This window comes from Kogia breviceps, chromosome 8, assembly GCF_026419965.1.
Source record: "Kogia breviceps isolate mKogBre1 chromosome 8, mKogBre1 haplotype 1, whole genome shotgun sequence".
NCBI lineage: Eukaryota > Metazoa > Chordata > Mammalia > Artiodactyla > Physeteridae > Kogia > Kogia breviceps.
In genome coordinates this window covers 34,603,881-34,627,639 of record NC_081317.1, presented here as the reverse complement: position 1 = coordinate 34,627,639, position 23,759 = coordinate 34,603,881, and the positions used below count along the sequence as shown (strand labels likewise).

At 42.5% G+C, this 23,759-nt stretch overlaps 1 protein-coding gene across 1 annotated transcript in view; it reads right to left on the bottom strand.

Moving 5' to 3' along the window:
• LOC131760787 (ADAMTS-like protein 3) overlaps positions 1-23,759 on the bottom strand; it is a 122,196-nt gene that overhangs the window by 59,337 nt on the left and 39,100 nt on the right. Inside the window, exon 3 of the mRNA XM_067041060.1 lies at positions 9,168-9,321. Coding sequence (XP_066897161.1) covers positions 9,168-9,321 — 154 coding nt within the window. The remainder of the gene's footprint in view (positions 1-9,167; positions 9,322-23,759) is intronic.

Here is a 23,759-nt window from a genome sequence, read left to right as displayed (position 1 = left end):
AACCCGTGTCTCCTGCATCGGCAGGCGGATTCTCAACCACTGCGCCACCAGGGAAGCCCGCTATTATTGTTTTTTAATCTCAATACCCTGGGTCTCACCTCTAGAAATTCTGACTTATGGGGAAACAGCCTGGGCATCAGACTTTTTAAAAGCTCCCCAGGTAACTGAAATGGGCAGCAAAGGTTGAGAACCACTGCCCCGGAGCGTCCCACTGCATTAACTCAAAGGCAATCTGATGGGATGCTGCTGGTGAAGGGGGAAGGGAAAATCAGAAAGAGCATCTGTGTTTTCTGTGCGAACCTTGCCAAAGTCTTTACAACTTGTGGTGTCCTCTGTAAGGAGGAGTAGGAGGATTTCTTTGTGGTCTCACCATCGGGAACTCTTATACTTTCCTCTGAATAATTAGTCCATTTCCTACCCAATGAACACTGAACCGTGTAATCGACCAGGTTGCCTTTTCCAAGATAGTTATGTTATCAAGTTTAGAGCTAAATTTGTGCCCACATATAACAGAAGTGCAAAATTCAAGACATAATCCTATAATAATCCTAACAAGGCCTATATTAGCCTTGTTTGTTTTCCTTTTTTATTACTCAGTGGTTTCTAATTTTACTCATCTGGTTGCATTTTATGAATACTTATCAGTGGCCTATTGTTGTCACAATGCACGGTATGTATGTATGTCTATACACGTACATATCCATAATATCTACACTACATATAAAAAGAGATCTATAAAGATCTCTTTTGGGCTTCCCTGGTGGCGCAGTGGTTGCGAGTCCGCCTGCCGATGCAGCGGACACGGGCTCGTGCCCCTGACCGGGAAGATCCCACATGCCGCGGAGCGGCTGGGCCAGTGAGCCATGGCCGCTGAGCCTGCGCGTCCGGAGCCTGTGCTCCGCAACGGGAGAGGCCACAACAGTGAGAGACCCGCGACCACAAAAAAAAAAAAAAAAAAAAAAAAAAAATCTCTTTTTATTATCATTTAAAAGGATTCAGTTGAACACCCTGTCTGGTCATTGATCCCTCAGTGGCGGACAATGGGAAAATAAATGTGCACGTGGATGGCTGTGAAACTTGTTCTTCAAAATCAGAGTTTATGCTGGGTCAAAGTCAGACTTTTGAACTCATGCAACTGAGAGAGATGTGTGGAGACAGACTCTGAGGGCTGCTACAGATGAGGCCATAGCTTGAACGTTCCTGCTCTTACTGGGAAGGTGCAGAAGCCCACATGGGGAATGCAGCACATGCCTGGCTTGATACTTCAAGCTGGAGATGATCTGAGGCTGGTATAAGCCCACACAGCATCCTGTGTGGAGATGGGTTCTAATTGCCATGGAGATGGTTTCTAATTACCATGGAGAAGGGTTCTAATTACATTCAGGTCCACTGGTAGCCAGATGTCCCTCAGCTGAGCTTGGGGCTTAAAGTAGATGGGACCTGACTCCTTCAAAAGCAGGCTGGGGAGTCTGCAGGTGACAGGCAGTGTTGAGCCTTGGTAAAGGACCTGCCCATGGCTGGGTGAGCCACATAAGCAGCTCCGCCGCTCCCTCTGGCTGCATATGCCCATCTGTTGGAAGGCAGGCCCTGTGGCCCCAGCTCCATTCCCAACCAGGCCTGTTTAGCAATTACTCACGCTGGGTATGCGGCAGTTCAGTTAGCATGTATGCTTGGGGAGGGGATCAGGCTCTGCCAGGCTGCCAGGTCCCACGGCGTGGGCCAATTCCTCTCTTGGGACTCCAGTGAGTTCCTTTGGAGCAGTGCCTGGAGCGTGGCCTCATCAGACACAGTTGTTGGGCAAGAAACTGGTCTGGTTTCAGGTGACTGCCTCCTCCTGCATCTGGACATGCCCCCAAACTGCCACACTGGACAAGCCTGATGAGATAGAGAGTGGCCAGGCAGTGATGGCATCCTCCTGGAGGGCCTGCGGGCAGTGCAAGGGTACCAACCCATCCCTCCACTCTCCCACTGTGCTGAATGTGAGAAATGCCACGTCTTTTGGCATTTCTAGAAAATGAAAAGATCTTTCTTCTGGAGGTCCTCTTTCTGGCCTCAGTGTCAACCTGCCCTACCCAGTAAAGGCCAGCTCTGATGCCCGAGGCTGTTGATCACAATTGCCTGCTCGTGTCCAGCCCTAATTCCAGCTGTGTCCCTGCCACGACGCTAAGTCTTGGCGCCATGCCAGGTTTCTGCCCCAAGCCGTCTGTGCTGGATGTTTACACTTGGTCTCACCATCACTTGACTGCTGCCACTCCCGAATGGGCTTTGGCTGCAAAGCAGCCTCTAAGCCTTCCTATTACCCTGTGGAACCCAGGCCCCTCAGAATCCAGCCCTGCATGGGGCTGCTTGGTTGGTGCTGACTCCCATGGCTCCCACTGGCATGGAGGATCTCACAAACCCCTTTGGAGCTCCATCAAGAACCCAGGCAAAGGGCTTCCCTGGTGGCGCAGTGGTTGAGAGCCCGCCTGCTGATGCAGGGGACACAGGTTCGTGCCCCGGTCCGGGAAGATCCCACGTGCCGCGGAGCGGCTGGGCCCGTGAGCCATGGCCACTGAGCCTGCGCGTCCGGAGCCTGTGCTCTGCAACGGGAGGAGAGGCCACAGCAGTGAGAGGCCCGGGTACCGCAAAAAAAAAAAAAAAAAAAACAACGAACCCGGGCAGCTTTTTTTTCAGATTCTCTTTAGGGTAGAAACACAGGTAGCTGAGAGGAGGCTACAAGGGATGCTATAGGCGGTACTGGTTAAATGGGCTGTGAAGCCCCACGAAGACTACACAGTAAGTGTATCATCAGGCTGAAGGAACGGCTTCCACACTTGGTTCTCATGCACTTTTCAACCAAGGATAGATGAGCTTCTGCTCACAGCACCGCACTAAAAGCTCTCAGGGAAAGGCCACCGATGGTCCCCTAGTGACAAATACAATGTCTCCCTTCAGTATTCGTGCTTGACCCTTCTAGGACACATGGTGCCCGTAATCACTCAGTTCATGGAAAAGTCTCGCCTCCCCACAAATTTTTTAAACCCTTCTTCTGGTCCTTTCCCACCACTGTTCATTGCCAGCATGCTGCTGGCTGTTGCTACCATCCCTTAGGTGTCAGTGCTTGGCCACTTCCTCCCTTTCTCTTCTTGCTCTAAACTTTTCTTTGGATGATCTTGTAGTTGTAACTAACAACTCTACGTTGATGCCTCCCAAGTTGATCTGTCTAACCTAGACCTTTCTCTAGAGCACAAGATCTAATAGTCCACTGCTGACTGGAAGTCTCTTCTTGCTACTACAAGTTTAAAATATTGTAACCTAAACACTTTATCTCTGCCTCCCTCACCCATTCCAATAGTCTTCCTCTTCCTATATGCCCTAAGTTAATGGCTTCATATTCTACCAACCTCCTCAAGGCAGATTCTAGAGTGATCTCGATTATTCCCTGTCCACTGGCATGCCGGCTCTTCCTCTCACAGACTCACAGGTTGGTGAGACTGTTACTATCCATTCCCAACTCTGCATTCAATGATGCCACATTGGTGGCCAGAAACCAACCACGACGGGAGTATCTACACCACAGAAATCAGCAAAGGTAACAAATGACAGCAACCTCTCCCTCCTTGCCACCCACCTTGCCCCAGAGCTGCTTGTTAAACGCTGACAAGCACACCACTGTCCTTTTCACTCCCAACTCTAGCCAGCCGTCAGGTACTTAGATGGGACATCTGAAACACTGTTAGAATGTAGCCTCACTGCTTCTATCCTCACACTCTCTCACCTAGAGATCGTCATATCCCCTTGACTAGACTCCCTGCCTGCACGCTCATATTTTTCCAATATATCCGTATATGAAGCACTATTGACAACAGCCAGGACATGGAAGCAACCTAAACATCCATCAACAGAGGAATGGGTAAGGAAGATGTGGTACATATATACAATGGAATATTGCCAGTTGCAGAGACGTGGATGGACCTAGAGAGTGTCATACAGAGTGAAGTAAGTCAGAAAGAGAAAAACAAATATCGTATAATATCGCTTATATGTGGAATCGAGAAAAATGATACAGACAAACTTATTTGCAAAGCAGAGACACAGATGTAGAGAACAAACCTGTGGATACCAGTGGGGGAAGGGAGGCTGCGATGAATTGAGAAACTGGGACTGACACATATACACTACTATGTATAAAACAGATATAATAAGAATCTGCTATATAGCACAGGGAACTCTACTCAATGCTCTGTGGTGACCTAAATGGGAAGGAAATCCAAAAAAGAGGGGATATATGTATACGTATAGCTGATTCACTTTGCTGTACAGTAGAAATGAACACAACATTGTAAAGCAACTATACTCCAATAAAAATTAATGTAAAAAATATATCTAGACAGCTGTCTGAGTAAATAAACCAAAATAAAATCTGACTATGTCACACTTCCTTCTTTGATAAAATCTAAACTCCTCATTATGGGGTTCAAGATGCTCTACAGCTCACCTCTCAAGCTTTCCCTTTCACCATAACCCACCTTCAACCTCAGTTCTAATCCTATGGAATTGCCTGCAGTTTCCCCAAACATACCACTCCATTTGTCATACCCCACCTTTGCCAAAACTGTTCTCTTTTCCCAGGTCCTCCTGTGTCCCGTGTGGGTCTGATGAATGGACACAGCTTTCAGAATTCTGCTCAAAGCTTCCTCCTTTTTGAAACTCTTCCTCACATCCCCCAGAAGCAGTGAGCACTTCTGCATCCTTTTATGATATCATTGGCACTTTATTCTCCTTATTTGTTTATATATGTCTCTCTCTGTCCTTAGGGTACAGCATAGTGTCTGGTACATGTAAACAAGAGTAAACAGTAAGTAAGAGTAAACAGTAAGAGAAAAACTCTTACTGTTTATTGAATGGATAACAAATGAATGACTGAGAAAAAGATAAAATAACTGTATGCTGTTGGATGCTGCAGGAGGTGACACAAGCCCAAGAGGGGTGCTGGCGAGGTAGCCCTGAGCCTGTCTGGGTTTCCAAGGGCTACAGCTATGTCAGACAGGCAGGGGTGGGTGTTACTGGAATCTGAGAAGGCATAGAGGAAGAGTAGAAGCTCTCTATAATGAAAGCTGAAGAGGCAGATGCTGGGCTGGTACAAGGAGGAAGACCAAGAGCTGGAGAGAAGCGAGTAGGTTTGAGATAACCTGGGAATGGGATGAGGCATATGTTTCTTGATATTTTCATCATATAGTACATGCCTGGGTGCCTCCCCTCCCTCAAAAAAAGGGGTTTTTTTTGACCGCACCATGTGGCATGTGGGATCTGAGTTCTCTGACCAGGGATCGAACCCGTGCCCCCTGCAGTGCAAGCGTGGAGTCTTACCACCGTACCGCCAGGGAAGTCCTCCAACTATTTTGATGTCAGTACTTGGGTGAAAAATAAGAATTCTTCACCAAAACTTGGGAACCTTTAAAACCAGGAGCCATAATTGAAAAAAGTCTAAACTCAAACACTATATTCCTATTATCTTTTGTTTTCTTTAGATGCCTGATTGGAAGCCAAGACAGGTGGGCTTTTAATAGCAATCTGAGGATGATCAAGACTGACATATTTGAAAAGCATGTCTTTGGGTACAACTCATTATGATAAGTACTTTGGGGGCCTACACGGAGAAACTGTCCAGAGCTACTGTCTAGCTACCCCATATGAACTTATACCCTAGTAAGCCAGAAGACACAATACTAGTTACTCTGTTACATTTTGTCCTATCTTAAAGCTATAATAGGAATTAGAGGAAAGTGGTAATGACATTAAAAATAACTAATACTTTTGAGCCTATAGTATGTGCCTGGCACTGTTTCTAAGCACTTTCTAGGCATTAATTCTCAAAACAATTCTATGAGGTAGGTACAACTACTATTCCCATTTTATAGATAAAAAACTGAGACTCACAGAGATTAAATAAGCTGCCCAATGTCACATGATGAGATACTGATAGAAATGAGATTTGAATTCAAGTTGGCTTAACCAAAATGTCATATTACTTTTCAGAGATTAAGTGCAACTGAGAAAGATTACTGGGGAAGGTAGGGTTTGTATTGGTCCTTCAAGAATGGGAAGAATGTCTGTTGCTAGATATGGTGGAGGGAAGAATTTAAGCAAGGGGTAAAAGCTGGAGGTGGGAGAATGCAGGGAAGGTCTGGGGAGAAGCAGGCAGGGGGGTATAACTGGACTGTATGGTGCACCGCTGGCCTCTAGGGGGAGCTCAAGACAACTTGCCCCCACCTGCCCTCCACCCCACTGCACATTAAAAGGGTCAAAACGAGGAGCAAGAAGACTCTTTCCTCCATAGAGGATGGGTTTTTACTTAAACTCAAGGCATGATTAGGACACATTTCTAGAAGTGGAGCCCTGAAAGGGAATAAAGATCACAGCATAGTTGGGCTTGATCTTTCTTGTCTTCACACCTCTTCCATAACTGAGGGATTAGGCCTATAAAGAAGACCATACTTTTCCAGTCTGGTGAGCAAAGGGCGTGGATGTGACGTGAAGGAGAGAGGACAGTCAGGATAATGGAATAAAAGATGAGTTTATCCACAGAGAAATGGGAACTTGGGGCCAGTAGAGTGGTTACGAAATAGCTGCTATGATGAATTTCTTGGGAATTCTTATGAATAGGAAAAACACCCACACATTATTGCCCAGGTAAATCAGATAGCATGAATATGAAGTATGTCTAATCAGGATGGTGATATTATTTTCTTCAGCAAATCCCCGTAGCTCAGGTCAGGGAACTAAAAAACAAGCAAATAAAAATCACCTAAAAGGTGATGTCATCCTAATTGCTTTGAGACATGACATTATGGATTCTTTTAAAGGAGATTTCACAAAGTACCTAAGCCTGTGTGTGATCTGCAGTGGTAGGTCAGAAAATATGTATGACAAGAGATGTTCAGTTTATATCTAGAAAGATGGAATTCTGCTTGAACTGACATGGTGAAATGCATTGATTTTGTACACTGTTAAAAATATTATGTATGCACATTTGTTAAATATGCATGCAAACCGATCTTTGTATAATGTTTGTTCTTTGCGTTATTTTGGTTAAAATATAAAAGAGGTTTCTTAGGTTTTAAAATCATGTGGATGTGATAAATTACCATGCTTTATTATCTGAAACAGTCAACTCTGTGAAATAGGAGCCCTACTCAGCTGTTATCTGATCTGTGATACAAGATAAAATCATTAATTCCTTTATATCCCCTTGTTCTCTCAACTTATCCTGTGTGTTATCATTTATATACATGGTTGTAATTAAAGTTAAAAGTGATGACACAGTAAAAAAAGATCACCTAAAAGGTAATCCACCAGGGTTGAAGATGAGCAAGGTGACTGAGGTAGTGGGTTAAGGAAGGGCATAGTGATCTGACCCTAGAATTGGTTAAGTGAGTGATGAGGAAATGCCAGCCAATAGGAGTGGTTTCTAGTGCAAGAGCAGGAAGTTTGGGGACAACAGGGAAGGAAGAACCAGAGGTCACAGTGAAGCATTAACTAAATAAGCAGGGGCCAGGTGGGGAACGGTAGAAGAGCAGGAAGCTATTTAAGTACCAAGAAATGAGGAAGTCTAGGTGTCACCCTGCCAAGGGGATGGCTGTCAGTAAAATTGTCCATGTTGGGCAACTGGGATACCAGGGTGTGAGAAAGTCATCCGCACGGATGCTGGTTGTCCTAGGTGTTGGCAGATGTTGGAGAGAAAGAATGGACCTGGTAGTGGTGTGTCCTGGCGAAAGGTAGAAAGGATGCTGGAGGTCGGCACACGATGCATTTGAAGGTGGGATAAGGGCGGTATACGTGCTAAGTGTGTGATGACAGGAGGGAAAACAGTACAGAGGCAGGAGGGGTAGGGAGGATGGGTCTGTGCCAAGCTCATCCCTTGGCTCTCATACAGTGTGTGGGGGGGAAGAGGATGCCATAGGAGAGTGCAGAGGGAGAAGCCAAATTTATGCAAGCCAGGGCCATTGATCCAAGGTGATGGCATCAGGCCAGGCTGCGGCCGAAGTGGACGCCCAGCTCGGGGTGACTTGGCTGTGCTGGGAGCATGCATTCTTGTCTCTTGTCTGCTTCCATGACCTACATGTTAGCAAGCTAGAGAATGAGACAGGGTCAAGGGGAAATATGACTGTCTTTTTCTCCTGCTTTTTTTTCTCCCTAAAACTTATCCTTTTACTCTGTTTTCTACCACATGCCATAATAATTTACAATTTCATCTTCTACCATATTGCATGCCCTAATAACCACGATGTATTCCCACATGTTATTCTGTTATTATTTTAGAGGAAACTGCCAGAATTTAATTTCACTCTCCTCTAAGACAGTTTACGGTCCAGCCACATTGCTAGGCAACCATCCACAATGAATACAAATCAGAGAGGTAAGCAGCTTGAAGCATGACACTGCGCCACACGCCACAGACATTCTTGAATTCCAGGATACGATAAAACTTGGGATCTCGAATTTTTGGAATCTCAAGATTTTGAAAACTTGTTCTCAAAGAATTCCCAGGGGGAAAAAAAATCAATGTTGTCTATGAATCACCACAGAGAGGTGGCTAAGAGCGTGGGCTCAGGAATCAGACAGATTTGTGGTCAAAGAGGCCAAGAGGCCCAACTGGCAGCTACAGATCCTTGGTCAAATCTCGGACCTTCTCTACGTCTTGGATTCCTCATCTCTCAATGGGGATAATACCTGGCTCACAATGTTGCTGGGGACTAAATAAGACAGTGCAATAATGCCTGCAAGGAACTCCACAGAGTAAGTGCTCAATAAATGCCAGGAATGCTATGACATTTTTTAAAGTTACTATCGTTTTTCTTACTTGGTAAGTTTCTTCAGGAAAGTTGCTGGTAAACTAACTTAGTAGTATATATACATACATATACGTACATACATATATGTACGTATATGTATGTATATACACAGGATGCATTTGTTAAACGGGTGGATATTTCTTCAAACTGACTTTTCTTAGAGCTGTATCTTGGTCTTCAATATTATACCATTTGCCGCTTATAACAATCCTGAATTCTGCTTGATTTGTTTTACCTACAGATTAGAAACGTGTTGCCCTATGGAAGATGAAGCCACTCGGGGAGAGGAACAGAATCGGCATATCTGGTGAAGCGTGGACTTTCCATACTTACTCCTGCACACAGGCATTCGGCAAGATCTCGCAAGAGGGGGCCCAGGAAGATGCCTGCACACAGTCTCACTGAGGGGGACACGCCGGCCTCTGGCCGTCAGCCTTTGGCATACCTGCTGTCTCCGCTGGGTTCCAACACCACAACTGACAGAACACTGTAATGAGAATTGGGCGACAGAGTCAAACGGAGTGTGAGCAGACACATCCCCCGCAGCAACAGCGACGTCTCCTACGGTGAAACAGGAGGGGTGTTATGTATGGGTGCACCAATAAATAAGCATTTCCTAGGATTGAACATCTTTTAGGAGATGGAGATTTTCCCTCACCCCACCACTCCCCATCACTCCCCTCCCCTCCCCTCTGCCTTTTCTTTTCTCTCTTCCCTTCTCCCCTCCCTTCCTTCTTCCTTCTTTCTTTCTGAGATAGTAACTAATTTCTAGTATTTATTGTCATGCGGTTTTATGGTCTTGTAATTGATGTCTAATTTATTTTTTAGATGTCTAATCTAATTTAATTTATTTTTTAGCTATTTATTAATATAGTGGGATGACTTTGCTTTTTAAAAAAATGACAGACAATAATATGGTATTAACTTTGAATGGTGACTAGAATTATTGTGGTGATCTTGTCATAACATATAGAAACATTGAATCACTATGTTGCACACCTGAAACGAATATAATATATGCCAATTATAGTTCAATAAAAAAAATTAAAATTAAAAAATGACATACACCCATGATCAAGAATTCAAGGAGCAGAAAAGTATGAAAGGAAAGTTTTCGTTTTAAAAAACACCCAAACGTGTAAAGAACATTGAGGAGAGCGAGAAGATGGCGGAAGAGTAAGACGCGGGGATCACCCTCCTCCTCACAGATACATCAGAAATACATCTACACGTGGAACTTCTCCTATAGAACACCCACCGAACGCTGGCAGAAGACCTCAGACCTCCCCAAAGGCAAGAAACTCCCCACGTACCTGGGTAGGGCAAAAGAAAAAAGAATAAACAGAGACAAAAGGATAGGGATGGGACCTGCAACAGTGGGAGGGAGCCGTGAAGGAGGAAAGGTTCCCACACACTAGAAGCCCCTTCGCGGGCGAAGACTGCGGGTGGCGGAGGGGGAAGCTTTGGAGCTGCGGAGGAGAGCGCAGCAACAGGGTGCAGAGGGCAAAGCGGAGAGATTCCGCAGAGGATCCGTGCCGACCGGCGCTCACCAGCCCGAGAGGCTTGTCTGCTCACCTGCCGGGGCGGGCGGGGCTGGGAACTGAGCCTCGGGCGGATCCCAGGGAAAGGTCTGGAGTTGGCAGAGTGAAAACAGCCTGAAGGGGTTAGTGCACCACGGCTAGCCGGGAGGGAGTCCAGTTGAAGTCTGGAGCTGCCGAAGAGGCAAGAGACCTTTTCTTCCCTCTTTGCCTCCTGGTGCGCGAGGAGAGGGGTTTAAGCTCGCTGCTTAAAGGAGCTCCAGAAACGGGCGCGAGCCGTGGCTGTCCGGCTGTCCGCACGGACAACAGCGACGGGTGTGGGACGCTAGGGTTGCTACTGCCGCCACCAAGAGGCCTGTGTGCGAGCACAGGTCTCTCTCCACACCGCCCCTCCCTGGAGCCTGTGCAGCCCGCCACTGCTGGGGTCCCGGGATCCAGGGACAGCTTCCCCGAGAGAACGCACGGCGTGCCTCGGGCCGGTGCGGCGTCACGCCGGCCTCTGACGTCGCGGACTCGCCCTGCCTCCATGCCCCTCCCTCCCCCTGGCCTAAGTGAGCCAGAGACCACGAATCAGCTGCTCCTTTAAGCCCGTCCTGTCTGAGCGAAGGGCAGACGCCCTCGGACGACCTACACGCAGAGGCGGGGCCAAGTCCAAAGCTGAACCCCAGCAGCTGTGCGAACAAAGAGGAGAGGGGGAGGTCTCTCACAGCAGCCTCAGAAGCGGCGGATTAAAGCTCCACAGTCAACTTGAAGTGCCCTGCATCTGTGGAAAACCTGAACACACAGCGAAATATCCCAAGTTGAGGAGGTGGACTTTGGGAGCAAGATATACTATTATTTTCCACTTTTTTCTTTTTGTGAGTGTGTATGTGGGTGCTGCTGCGTGACATTTTGTCTGTACAGCTTTGTTTTCACCATTTGTCCTAGGGTTAGACCGACCCGTTTTGTTTTTGGGTTTTTTTGGGGTTTTTTTTTTTCTTTAATAGAAATTTTTCTTCTTAATAATTATTTTTTATTTAATAACTATATTTTATCCTACTTTATTTTGTCTTCTCCCTTTCTTTCTTCCCTCCTTTCTTTCCTACTTCCCTCCTTCCTTCCTTCCTTCCTTCCTTCCTCCCTTCCTTCCTTTCTTCCTTCCTTCCTTTCTTCCTTCCTTCCTTTCTTCCTTCCTCCCTTCCTTTCTTCCTTCCTCCCTCCCTTCCTTTCTTCCTTCCCTCCCTTCCTCCTTCCTTCCTTCCTTCCTTTCTTTCCTTTCTATTTTTTTCTCCCTTTTATTTTGAGCCATGTGGAGTAAAGGCTCTTGGCACTCCAGCCAGGTGTCAAGGCTGTGTCTCTGAGGTGGGAGAACCAACCTCAGGACACTGGTCCACAAGAGACCTCCCAACTCCACATAATATCAAATGGCGAAAATCTCCCAGAGACCTCCATCCCAACACCAAGACCCAGCTTCACTCAAGGACCAGCAATGAACACTGCTGGACACCCTAAGCCCAACAAAGAGCAAGACAGGTCTACAGCCCCATCCATTAGCAGAGAGGCTGCCTAAAATCATAATAAGGCTACCAACATCCCCAAACACACCACCAGACATGGACCTGCCCACCAGAAAGACAAGATCCAGCCTCATCCACCAGAACAGAGGCACTAGTCCCCCCAACCAGGAAACCTACTCAACCCACTGAACCAACCTTAGCCACTGGGGACAGCCACCAAAAACAACGGGAACTACGAACCTGCAGTCTGCAAAAAGGAGACCCCAAACACAGTAAGATAAGCAAAATGAGAAGACAGAAAAACACACAGCAGATGAAGGAGCAAGATAAAAACACACCAGACCTAACAAATGAAGAGATAATAGCCAGTCTACCTGAAAAAGAATTCAGAATAATGATAGTAAAGATGATTCAAAATCTTGGAAATAGAATAGACAAATTGCAAGAAACAGTTAACAAGGACCTAGAAGAAATAAAGAGGAAGCAAGTAACGATGAGCAACACAATAAATGAAATGAAAAATACTCTAGATGGGATCAATAGCAGAATAACTGAGGCAGAAGGATGGATAAGTGACCTGGAAGATAAAATAGTGGAAATAACTACTGCAGAGGAGAAGAAAGAAAAAATAATGAAAAGATCTGAGGACAGTCTCAGAGACCTCTGGGACAACATTAAATGCACCAACATTCGAATGATAGGGGTCCCAGAAGAAGAAGAGAAAAAGAAAGGGACTGATAAAATATTGGAAGAGATTATAGTTGAAAACTTCCCTAATATAGGAAAGGAAATAGTCAATCCAGTCCAGGAAGCACAGAGAGTCCCATACAGGATAAACCCAAGGATAAACACACCAAGACACATAATAATCAAACTGTCAAAAATTAAATACAAAGAAAACATATTAAAAGCAGCAAGGGAAAAACAACAAATAACACAAAAGGGAATCCCCATACGGTTAACATCTGATCTTTCAGCAGAAACTCTACAAGCCAGAAGGGAGTGGCAAGACATACTTAAAGTGATGAAGGAAAAAAAACCTACAACCAAGATTACTCTACCCAGCAAGGATCTCATTCAGATTTGATGGGGAAATTAAAACCTTTACAGACAAGCAAAAGCTGAGAGAGTTCAGCACCACCAAACCAGCTTTACAACAAATGCTAAAGGAACTTCTCTAAGCAAGAAACACAAGAGAAGGAAAAGACCTACAAGAACAACCTGAATCAATTAAGTAAATGGTAATAGGAACATACATATCAATAATTTCCTTAAATGTAAATGGATTAAATGCTCCCACCAAAAGACCCAGACTGGCTGAATGGATACAAAAACAGGACCCATATATATGCTGTCTACAAGAGACCCACTTCAGACCTAGGGACACTTACAGACTGAAAGTGAGGGGATGGAAAAAGATATTCCATGCAAATGGAAATCAGAAGAAAGCTGGAGTAGCAATTCTCATATCAGACAAAATAGACTTTAAAATAAAAACTATTACAAGAGACAAAGAAGGACACTACATAATGATCAAGGGATCGATCCATGAAGAAGATATAACAATTGTAAATATTTATGCAGCCAACATAGGAGCACCTCAATACATAAGGCAAATACTAACAGCCATAAAAGGGGAAATCGACAGTAACACAATCATAGTAGGGGACTTTAACACCCCACTTTCACCAATGGACAGATCATCCAAAATGAAAATAAATAAGGAAACACAAGCTTTAAATGATATATTGCAAAAGATGGATTTACTTGATATTTATAGGACATTCCAGCCAAAAACAACAGACTACACATTTTTCTCAAGTGCTCATGGAACATTCTCCAGGATAGATCATATCTTGGCTCACAAATCTAGCCTTGGCAAATTTAAGAAAATTGAAATCATATCAAGTATCTTTTCTGACCACAACGCTATGAGACTAGATATCAATTACAGGAAAAGATCTGTAAAAAATACAAACACATGGAGCCTAAACAATACACTACTTAATAACCAAGTGATCACTGCAGAAATCAAAGAGGAAATCAAAAAATACCTAGAAACAAATGACAATGGAGACATGACAACCCAAAACTTATGGGATGCAGCAAAAGCAGTTCTAAGAGGGAAGTTTATAGCAATAGAATCCTACCTTTAGAAACAGGAGGGGCTTCCCTGGTGGTGCAGTGGTTGAGAGCCCACCTGCCGATGCAGGGGACGCGGGTTCGTGCCCCGGTCCGGGAAGATCCCACATGCCGTGGAGCGGCTGGGCCCGTGAGCCATGGCCGCTGAGCCTGTGCATCCGGAGCCTGCGCTCTGCAACAGGAGAGGCCACAACAGTGAGAGGCCCGCGTACCGCAAAAAAAAAAAAAAAAAAAAAAAAAAATAGAAACAGGAAACATCTCAAATAAACAACCTAACCTTGTACCTAAAGCAGTTAGAGAAGGAAGAACAAAAAAACCCTGAAGTTAGCAGAAGGCAAGAAATCATAAAGATCAGATGAGCAATAAATGAAAAAGAAATGAAGGAAACGATAGAAAGATCAATAAAAGTAAAAGCTGGTTTTTTGAGAAGATAAATAAAATTGATAAACCATTAGCCAGACTCATCAAGGAAAAAAGGGAGAAGACTCAAATCAATAGAATTAGAAATGAAAAAGGAGATGTAACAACTGACACTGCAGAAATACAAAAGATTATTAGAGATTACTACAAGCAACTCTATGCCAATATAATGGACAACCTGGAAGAAATGGACAAATTCTTAGAAATGCACAAGCTGCCGAGACTGAACCAGGAAGAAATAGAAAATATGAACAGACCAATCACAAGCACTGAAATTGCAACTGTGATTAAAAATCTTCCAACAAACAAAAGCCCAGGACCAGATGGCTTCACAGGTGAATTCTATCAAACATTTAGAGAAGAGCTAACACCTATCCTTCTCAAACTCTTCCAAAAGATAGCACAGGGAGGAACACTCCCAAACTCATTCTAAGAGGCCACCATCACCCTGATACCAAAACCAGACAAAGACGTCACAAAGAATGAAAACTACAGGCCAATATCACTGATGAACATAGATGCAAAAATCCTCAACAAAATACTAGCAAACAGAATCCAACAGCACATTAAAAGGATCATACACCATGATCAAGTGGGGTTTATTCAAGGAATGCAAGGATCCTTCAATATACGCAAATCAATCAACGTGATACACCATATCAACAAACTGAAGGAGAAAAACCATATGATCATCTCAATAGATGCAGAGAAAGCTTTTGACAAAATTCAACACCCATTTATGATAAAAACCCTGCAGAAAGTAGGCATAGAGGGAACTTTCCTCAACATAATAAAGGCCATATATGACAAACCCACAGACAGCATCATTCTCAATGGTGAAAAACTGAAACCATTTCCACTAAGATCAGGAACAAGACCAGGTTGCCCACTCTCACCACCCTTATTCAACATAGTTTTGGAAGTTCTAGCCACAGCAATCAGAGAAGGAAAAGAAATAAAAGGAATCCAAATAGGAAAAGAAGAAGTAAAGATGTCACTGTTTGCAGATGACATGATACTATACATAGAGAATCCTAAGGATGCTACCAGAAAACTACTAGAGCTAATCAATGAATTTTGTAAAGTAGCAGGATACAAAATTAATGCACAGAAATCTCTGGCATTCTTATACACTAATGATGAAAAATCTGAGAGTGAAATTAAGAAAACACTCCCATTTACCATTGCAACAAAAAGAATAAAATATCTCGGAATACACCTACCTAAAGAAACAAAAGACTTATATGCAGAAAACTATAAGACACTGATGAAAGAAATTAAAGATGATACAAATAGGTGGAGAGATATACCATGTTCTTGGATTGGAAGAATCAACATTGTGAAAATGACTATTACCCAAAGCAATCTACAGATTCAATGCAATCCCTGTCAAATTACCACTGGCATTTTTTACAGAACTAGAACAAAACATTTCACAATTTGTATGGAAACACAAAAGACCCCGAATAGCCAAAGCAATCTTGAGAACGAAAAATGGAGCTGGAGGAATCAGGCTCCCTGACTTCAGACTCTACTACAAGGCCACAGTAATCAAGACAGTATGGTACTGGCACAAAAACAGAAATATAGATCAATGGAACAGGATAGAAAGCCCAGAGATAAACACACACACATATGGTCACCTTATCTTTGATAAAGGAGGAAAGGATATACAGTGGAGAAAAGACAGTCTCTTCAATAAGTGGTGCTGGGAAAACTGGACAGCTACCTGTAAAAGTATGAAATTAGAACACTTCCTAACACCACACACAAAAATAAACTCAAAATGGGTTAAAGACCTACATGTAAGGCCAGACACTATCAAACTCTTAGAGGAAAACATAGGCAGAACACTCTACGACATAAATCACAGCAAGATCCTTTTTGACCCATCTCCTAGAGAAATGGAAATCAAAATAAAAATAAACAAATGGGATCTAATGAAACTTAAAAGCTTTTGCACAGCAAAGAATACCATAAACAATACCAAAAGACAACCCTCAGAATGGGAGAAAATATTTGCAAATGAAGCAACTGACAATGGATTAGTCTCCAAAATTTATAAGCAACTCATGGAGCTCAATAACAAAGAAACAAACAACCCAATTCAAAAATGGGCAGAAGAACTAAATAGACATTTCTCCAAAGAAGATATACAGATTGCTAACAAACACATGAAAGAATGCTCAACATCATTAATCATTAGAGAAATGCAAATCAAAACTACAATGAGGTTTCATCTCACACCAGTCAGAATGGCCATCATCAAAAAATCTACAAACAATAAATGCTGGAGAGAGTGTGGTGAAAAGGGAACCCTCTTGCACTGTTGGTGGGAATGTAAATTGATACAGCCACTATGGAGAACAGTATGAAGGTTCCTTAAAAAACTAAAAATAGAACTACCATACCACCCAGCAATCCCACTACTGGGCATATACCCTGAGAAAACCATAATTCAAAAAGAGTCATGTAGCACAATGTTCATTGCAGCTCTATTTACAATAGGCAGGACATGGAAGCAACCTAAGTGTCCATTGAGAGATGAATGGAGAAAGAAAATGTGGCACATGTACAATGGAATATTACTCAGCCTTTAAAAAACATGCAGTTGAGTTATTTGTAGTGAGGTGGATGGACCTAGAGTCTGTCATACAGAGTGAAGTAAGTCAGAAAGAGAAAAACAAGTATCGTATGCTAACACATATATATGGAATCTAAAAAAAAAAAAAAAAAGGTCATGAAGAACCTAGGGGCAAGACGGGAATAAAGACGTAAACCTACTAGAGAATGGGCTTGAGGATACGGGGAGGGGGAAGGGTAAGCTGGGACAAACGGAGAGAGTGGCATGGACATATATACACTACCAAGTATAAAACAGATAGCTAGTGGGAAGCAGCCGCATAGCACAGGGAGATCAGCTTGGTGCTTTGTGACCACCTAGAGGGGTGGGATAGGGAGGGTGCGAGGGAGGGAGACACAAGAGGGAAGTGATATGGAGATATATGTATAACTGATTCACTTTGTTATAAAGCAGAAACCAACACCACTGTAAAGCAATTATACTGCATTAAAGATGCAGATGAATGGATAAAGAAGATGTGGCACATATATACAATGGCATATTACTCAGCCATAAAAAGAAATGAAACTGAGTTATTTGTAATGAGGTGGATAGACCTGGAGTCTGTCATACAGAGTGAAGTAAGTCAGAAGGAGAAAAACAAATACCGTATGCTAACACATATATATGGCATCTAAGGAAAAAAAATGTCATGAAAAGATTAGTGGTAGGACAGGAATAAAACACAGACCTACTAGAGCATGGACTTGAGGATATGGGGAGGGGGAAGGGTAAGCGGTGACGATGTAAGAGAGTGGCAGGGACATATACACACTACCAAATGTAAATTAGATAGCTAGTGGGAAGCTGCAGCATAGCACAGGGAGTTCACCTCTGTGCTTTGTGACCACCTAGAGGGGTGGGATAGGGAGGGTGGGAGGGAGGGTGACGCAAAAGGGAAGAGATATGGGAACATATGTATATGTATAACTGATTCACTTTTTTGTAAAGGAGAAACTAACACACTATTGTAAAACAGTTATACTCAAATAAAGATGTTAAAAAAAAAAAAAAAAAAGAAGTTCCCCGTATTTCCTTAGCCGACAACTTAAGTGAGAAATATGGCAATGGACCACATCTTTATCCATTCCTCTGCTGATGGACATTTAGGTTGCTTCCATGTCCTAATGAGAACCTACTGTATAGCACAGGGAACTCTACTCAATGCTCTGTGGTGACCTAAATGCGAAGGAATCCAAAAAGGAGGGGATATATATGTATACGTATAGCTGATTCACTTTGCTGTACAGCAGAAACTAACACAACACTGTAAAGCAACTATACTCCAATAAAATTTTTTTTAAAAAAGAAATATGGCTCTATAAAACCCTGTGCCTGGCTCACTGCAGGTGTGGTCTCCCCAGGGATGAAGCACGCATTGAGCTGGTCTCTTCCCAAGACTGCAGGTTAGAGAGCAAGACCCACAAGGAAAGTGCCCATCTGTGGGATATATAAGACTGGATCTCCAGGATGCCCTGACTTATTTGATCCTCACCCTCACCACTTTCAGACCATGAAGGCAGGAGTTTCTGCTTCATAGCCAACACATCTCATGGAATCAAAATCAGAAAGACCAAGAGAATTCCAGAAGCACAACTTATTTCCTGAATAAACATAAAAACCTATCCTTACTCCCGTATGGCACGGGACACAATAAACTTCCTCAATTACTTAGGGTCCTAGACATAACTAAACTCACCTTTAGTGAATACAGGTACCTCATTAGATAGTTGATATAATTACTAAGAGGCAGGAAAGAGAATCTGGCAACAAGAGAGAGGAGGTGATTGGGAATGGGCTTTAAATTTTTGGTTTTAAATTTATCACAGAAGAGTGGTCAAGATTATAAAGGTAAAGGATAGAGAAGAGAAAAAAATGGAGCCTGGATTTTGGAAGGTCTTGTGTGACAGACTAGTGATGCTGAGTTATAATCCTCTGTAGCCAGCAACACGCAGGGATAGAGGAAGCGGGGGAAAACCTACCCTTCCTTCTGATAAAATTCCCCAGGATCTTAAAAGGACTTGTGAGAGGAAGCAGATTAACTTTTAAGTTCAAACTTTCAGACCAAGGAGACCAAAAATAAGTCAACCTCGCCTACTCTTTGGGGCCTGTAACATTACACCCCATAATCTTGAGATCTATGGTAAATCAGTGGGAAGGTAAGAACACACTGGTGTGAGTTCTAGGTACCAAATAGGAGATCACTCAGTCATTCAACAAATATGGACTAAGCACCTACTGTGTACCAGTGCCAACTCGACCTCAGATCCTGTGCTCTTGGATGTGGCTTTAGGCAAAGAAATGTTCTTGAGGAGACAGACAGGAGACAGAACAAAACTGCTGACCTCATGGTTTTGCCAGCAGCAGGCCAGTTCGTGTTCATTCATGTTTGATGCAAACAAAAGTCAGACTAAAGGGGTTTCCTGCTGAACTTGGCAGTATCTGTGCATCTTAGCAAGAATCTGGCTGGGACATAACTTGAACACAGAAGGGAGAACTCCGAAGTAGGCCAGGCTGATGTACTTTGGGTGGACCCACCAGTCTCAATGCACACACGTGTTTCTCTGCAAGGGAGGGTGTTACCATTCAGATGGTGTGTCCTGGGAGCATGAGACAGCACATACCTGGGTGGGCAGGGTTCCGTGTTACAAGCCTGGCTCACTGCTGGAGGACGGTGGACCATATCACACAAGGAGTCATTGACTGTCTGCTGGGTCTGGCTGTGTAAGCACACTGCAATGGCTTCTTGATGGCCTGGAGGTTGGAAAGAGAAAAAGTGCAAATGACTTAGAGAATAACTCATTGTGGGGAAAAAAGAAAACAGGGTCTTGAGACTTCTTGTTCTTAAGCTACTGCCCTTTTGACCATATTACGTGGCTGCAGGCTGCATTTCAGGGTACAGGTGGAGCAAACGACTTTGCATTTTGCAAAGTCTCCCAGTCTTTGATATTCTCTCCATCACCTTTTGAACTTAGTCCCTCTACTGTCCCTCCCCCAAAGATACTCACTTTAAGACATTAAGAAGCATCCCGACTCCCCATCCACCTTCAGACTGATCTGCATTCCAAATATGCTCAAAGCTAGGAGTTCCCTCTAGTGAATCATCAAAGTGTTCCTTCCAAACATATACAATAATTTCCCTAAGAGGAATTCTCATATCAGCTCCTAAAGAATAACACTCTCTTTATATAATTGAATATGTGCTAAATTTGACATATAACCCTTATTTAAATTTTCATTAGAGTTGGAGTTCCTTTTCACTAATACTATCATTAGTAATATTTCTATTACTAGCAAAAACAACAGCAATGCCTCCCATTGGGAAAGTGATTTGCAGTGTATGAAGTGCTTTCAAATACATCATTTGAGCCCACCATAATCTTGTGAGGTCAAAAGAATGGTATCATTATCTCCATTTTATTAATTCAATCATAAGGAAACAGTTGAGAGAGAAATGAAGACTGCAAAAGAGTGGTAGATTCAAAACTGAAAATCAGATTTCCTGCTTCCGAATTCAGTGGTCTTTCTTTTGTACCCGAGGGATTCCAAAATGCAATACAGCCAACCAGCTTCCCTGTTCAAATATGAACTTTCACAGGCACATTTTTCCTTTGAGGCTAGACAGGTCTGTCTGACCCCAAAGTCCATGTCTCAACCACTCTTCTTTTTTGTTGAGACAAAAAAAAAATTATTGGAAAATAAGAAAGAACTGAACAAAATATAAATGAAACTTTTGATGAAAAAAGTCAAATGAAAATTGTAATGGCGACTGACTATGCTATTTGAAACACACAAATGTATTCAGTTTCATGCAAAAATGTGTGTTCCATTATAAGATTGTGGTTCTTTTTCCAAATGCCATGTTTCAATTCAACCATTTTACAATACTTCGTAGAATGCAGTACAGGCCAAAAGTATGTATAAAATATGTATTTGAGATGTTCAGTTCTTTTCACTAAATTTTCTTTTGCTTTCTTCAGTTGTAATCTTATGCTCCCATCCATGGCAGGATGCGGTCTTAAATCTCCATGCATCTTCCATGAACCTTTTTCTTTTTTTAAATAAACACTGGCTAACCTGAAATACAAGGAGACACTGCTACAACGTCACACCTTGGGTTCTCACCAGCAAATGTTAAACTTTCTTAGTGATTTTACAGGGACATAGATGTTCATTTTCTAGCAGGTTTCATTTCTTTTTAATCTGAGAAAAATTCAGTTATCTTTCACATATATTTTAATTTGTAATCAAAATTATTTAGAAACTACACTTAGCGACTATTTTGAAACATTTTCTGGAGATTGGGGGGTGAGTCTGAAAGCACCAAAGTTATCTCATTTTAACCATTTTGATGGAATTTCACATTTGTGACAAATCTTTGGGTCTTAAAGCAACTTTACTCAAAAAAATATAAAAGTTTAATAGGCGATTTAGGATACTTATTGAGATAGAATGCATTTTCCAAAGACGACCACGAGAATATCTCCCTTCCCATGTACTGGGCCTACAACATGACTTCACCACGTTTTACTTCAAGAGGTTTGAGCAAACCTTTATCCGCAAAAGTAAAAACTATAAAAATAAGTTTACTTCATCTTATACTTAAAATGTGGGTAGTAATTGCAAACATGCATTTAGTAGTAATAAAATAAATCAAGTGTTGATATTTCGATGTAATTTTTCTAAGAAATTCCTTTGGTAGCATGAGGCAACATCCCACTTCACATTTGACTTCTACAATGTCATAGTAAGAGGGTTGTTTTTTCTTTGGCAAAAAAAATATCCAAAGCCTACATCAAGAAATGAATTCATAATTAAAGGGTAAAAACACAGACTGAGGGGAAGCAGAGCCAATAAATGAGCTAATACATTCCATTTTGTTGGTTTAAGGTTAGTTTGAGTTGGATTTCTTGCAAACAAATCTTGACTAACTCAACATGCCAAGTTACGTCTCTCTCTCTCTCTCTCTCTCTCTCACACACACACACACACACACACACACACACCCAGTAAGAAATACCTGGAGCAAGAAAAAAATCTATAGTTAGAACCTTTAAGATGACACCCACTATTTAACATATCAAATTATTTTTCAAATTGGGAAAATGATTTGAATAAGAAAATTATGTTGATAAAATAACCAAATAGCCTTGGCCCTTAGAAACAGATGTAATATGCTCTTCTTTTTTTTTTTTTTTTTTTTTTTTTTTGCGGTATGTGGGCCTCTCACTGTTGTGGCCTCTCCCGTTGAGGAGCGCAGGCTCCGGACGCGCAGGCTCAGCGGCCATGGCTCACGGGCCCAGCCGCTCCGCGGCATGTGGGATCCTCCTGGACCGGGGCACGAACCCATGTCCCCTGCATCGGCAGGCGGACTCTCAACCACTGCGCCACCAGGGAAGCTCTAATATGCTCTTTTAAAGCACCAGTGGCACAGTAAAAAAAATTGATTCTATATGGGTCTATAAAGAAAACACTAAATTCCAAAAGCCAGAAATTATGCAAGTAACATTCTTGACCATAAGAGTCCAACTATAAATGAATAATAAACAATTAACCCACCCCCCAATCCAAACATTAGAATTTTTTTAAAGTCATTTCCTATAAAACTCCTAGGTCAAAAAGAGTGACTAGGTTACACATTGTGACAAGAAAGAAGAGAAAAGGAAGCCTTAAAGCAACTTGAGACTTGATGAACATCTCTTGATGACGGTTTTAATATCATGAAATAGATGACTTTTTTCCAAGAAAATCTAAATTATGAAATTCACTTTAAAATTAAGACCTTGTGTATAACAATAAGCAGGGGGGAAACTCAAAAATGATGTTGAAGATCCAGCCACAATGCTCCCCCCTCAATCCTGCCCTCAAGAGGGAAAAGCAAGAACTGAATTTAGACAGTTGTAGAAACAAATTCTTTCAAACTTTTTAAACAGATAGCATCTATGATATGAACTATTTAAATTACTGAAAGGTATGGAAAACTCCAATTCATCTCACAAAAGTAGTATAAACCTGATGACAAAAATCTATAAAAGAAAAAAACAGATCTACTTCATATAGTGTTGCCTTATACAATGCTATATGACAAATGCAAGCCTAGGGCCATATTGAAAAGAACAGTTAGCATAGGTTTTTTTCCCTCTGCTGATCAGCTAGTATGATAGAATAAATACTACTATAAACTCCCAGGTAATGAAAAAAAGTAGAACCATAATATGGTATGGACCCAGAGGAGTGCAATTTTGGTATGAAAATGCAAGTTTTAAAGCACTCCAAATAGGTGAGTTCTTTTTAGGAGCCAGATGAGGAGACAGCTGGTAAAAATTAAGGACTGTTGAAAGCCATTTGGCCTTATGAAGGGCATCATAAACATCACTGGAGACTGAAAGGAAGTGACCAATTATATCAAGAGTAGCTGGAAGAAACTACAGCTAGAGGCCTGTTATGATTTGAAGGGATTTGAAGAGAACAAAACAGCTATTGCTGATGTACCATGTCGGGAACACATCTCCATAGGAAGTATGCTAAAATGAGCCCATAGTGGGCCAAATCAGCTTGCAGTCCTACTTTCCCATTTGCAGGAAGGCATTCTTGTACTCCACCACGCTCAATAGATGATACCTACATGCATCAATATCATTCATACATGCATGGAAAAGCCTAAATACTAGCACATTGTAATCAAGTTAAAAGAATACTACATGTG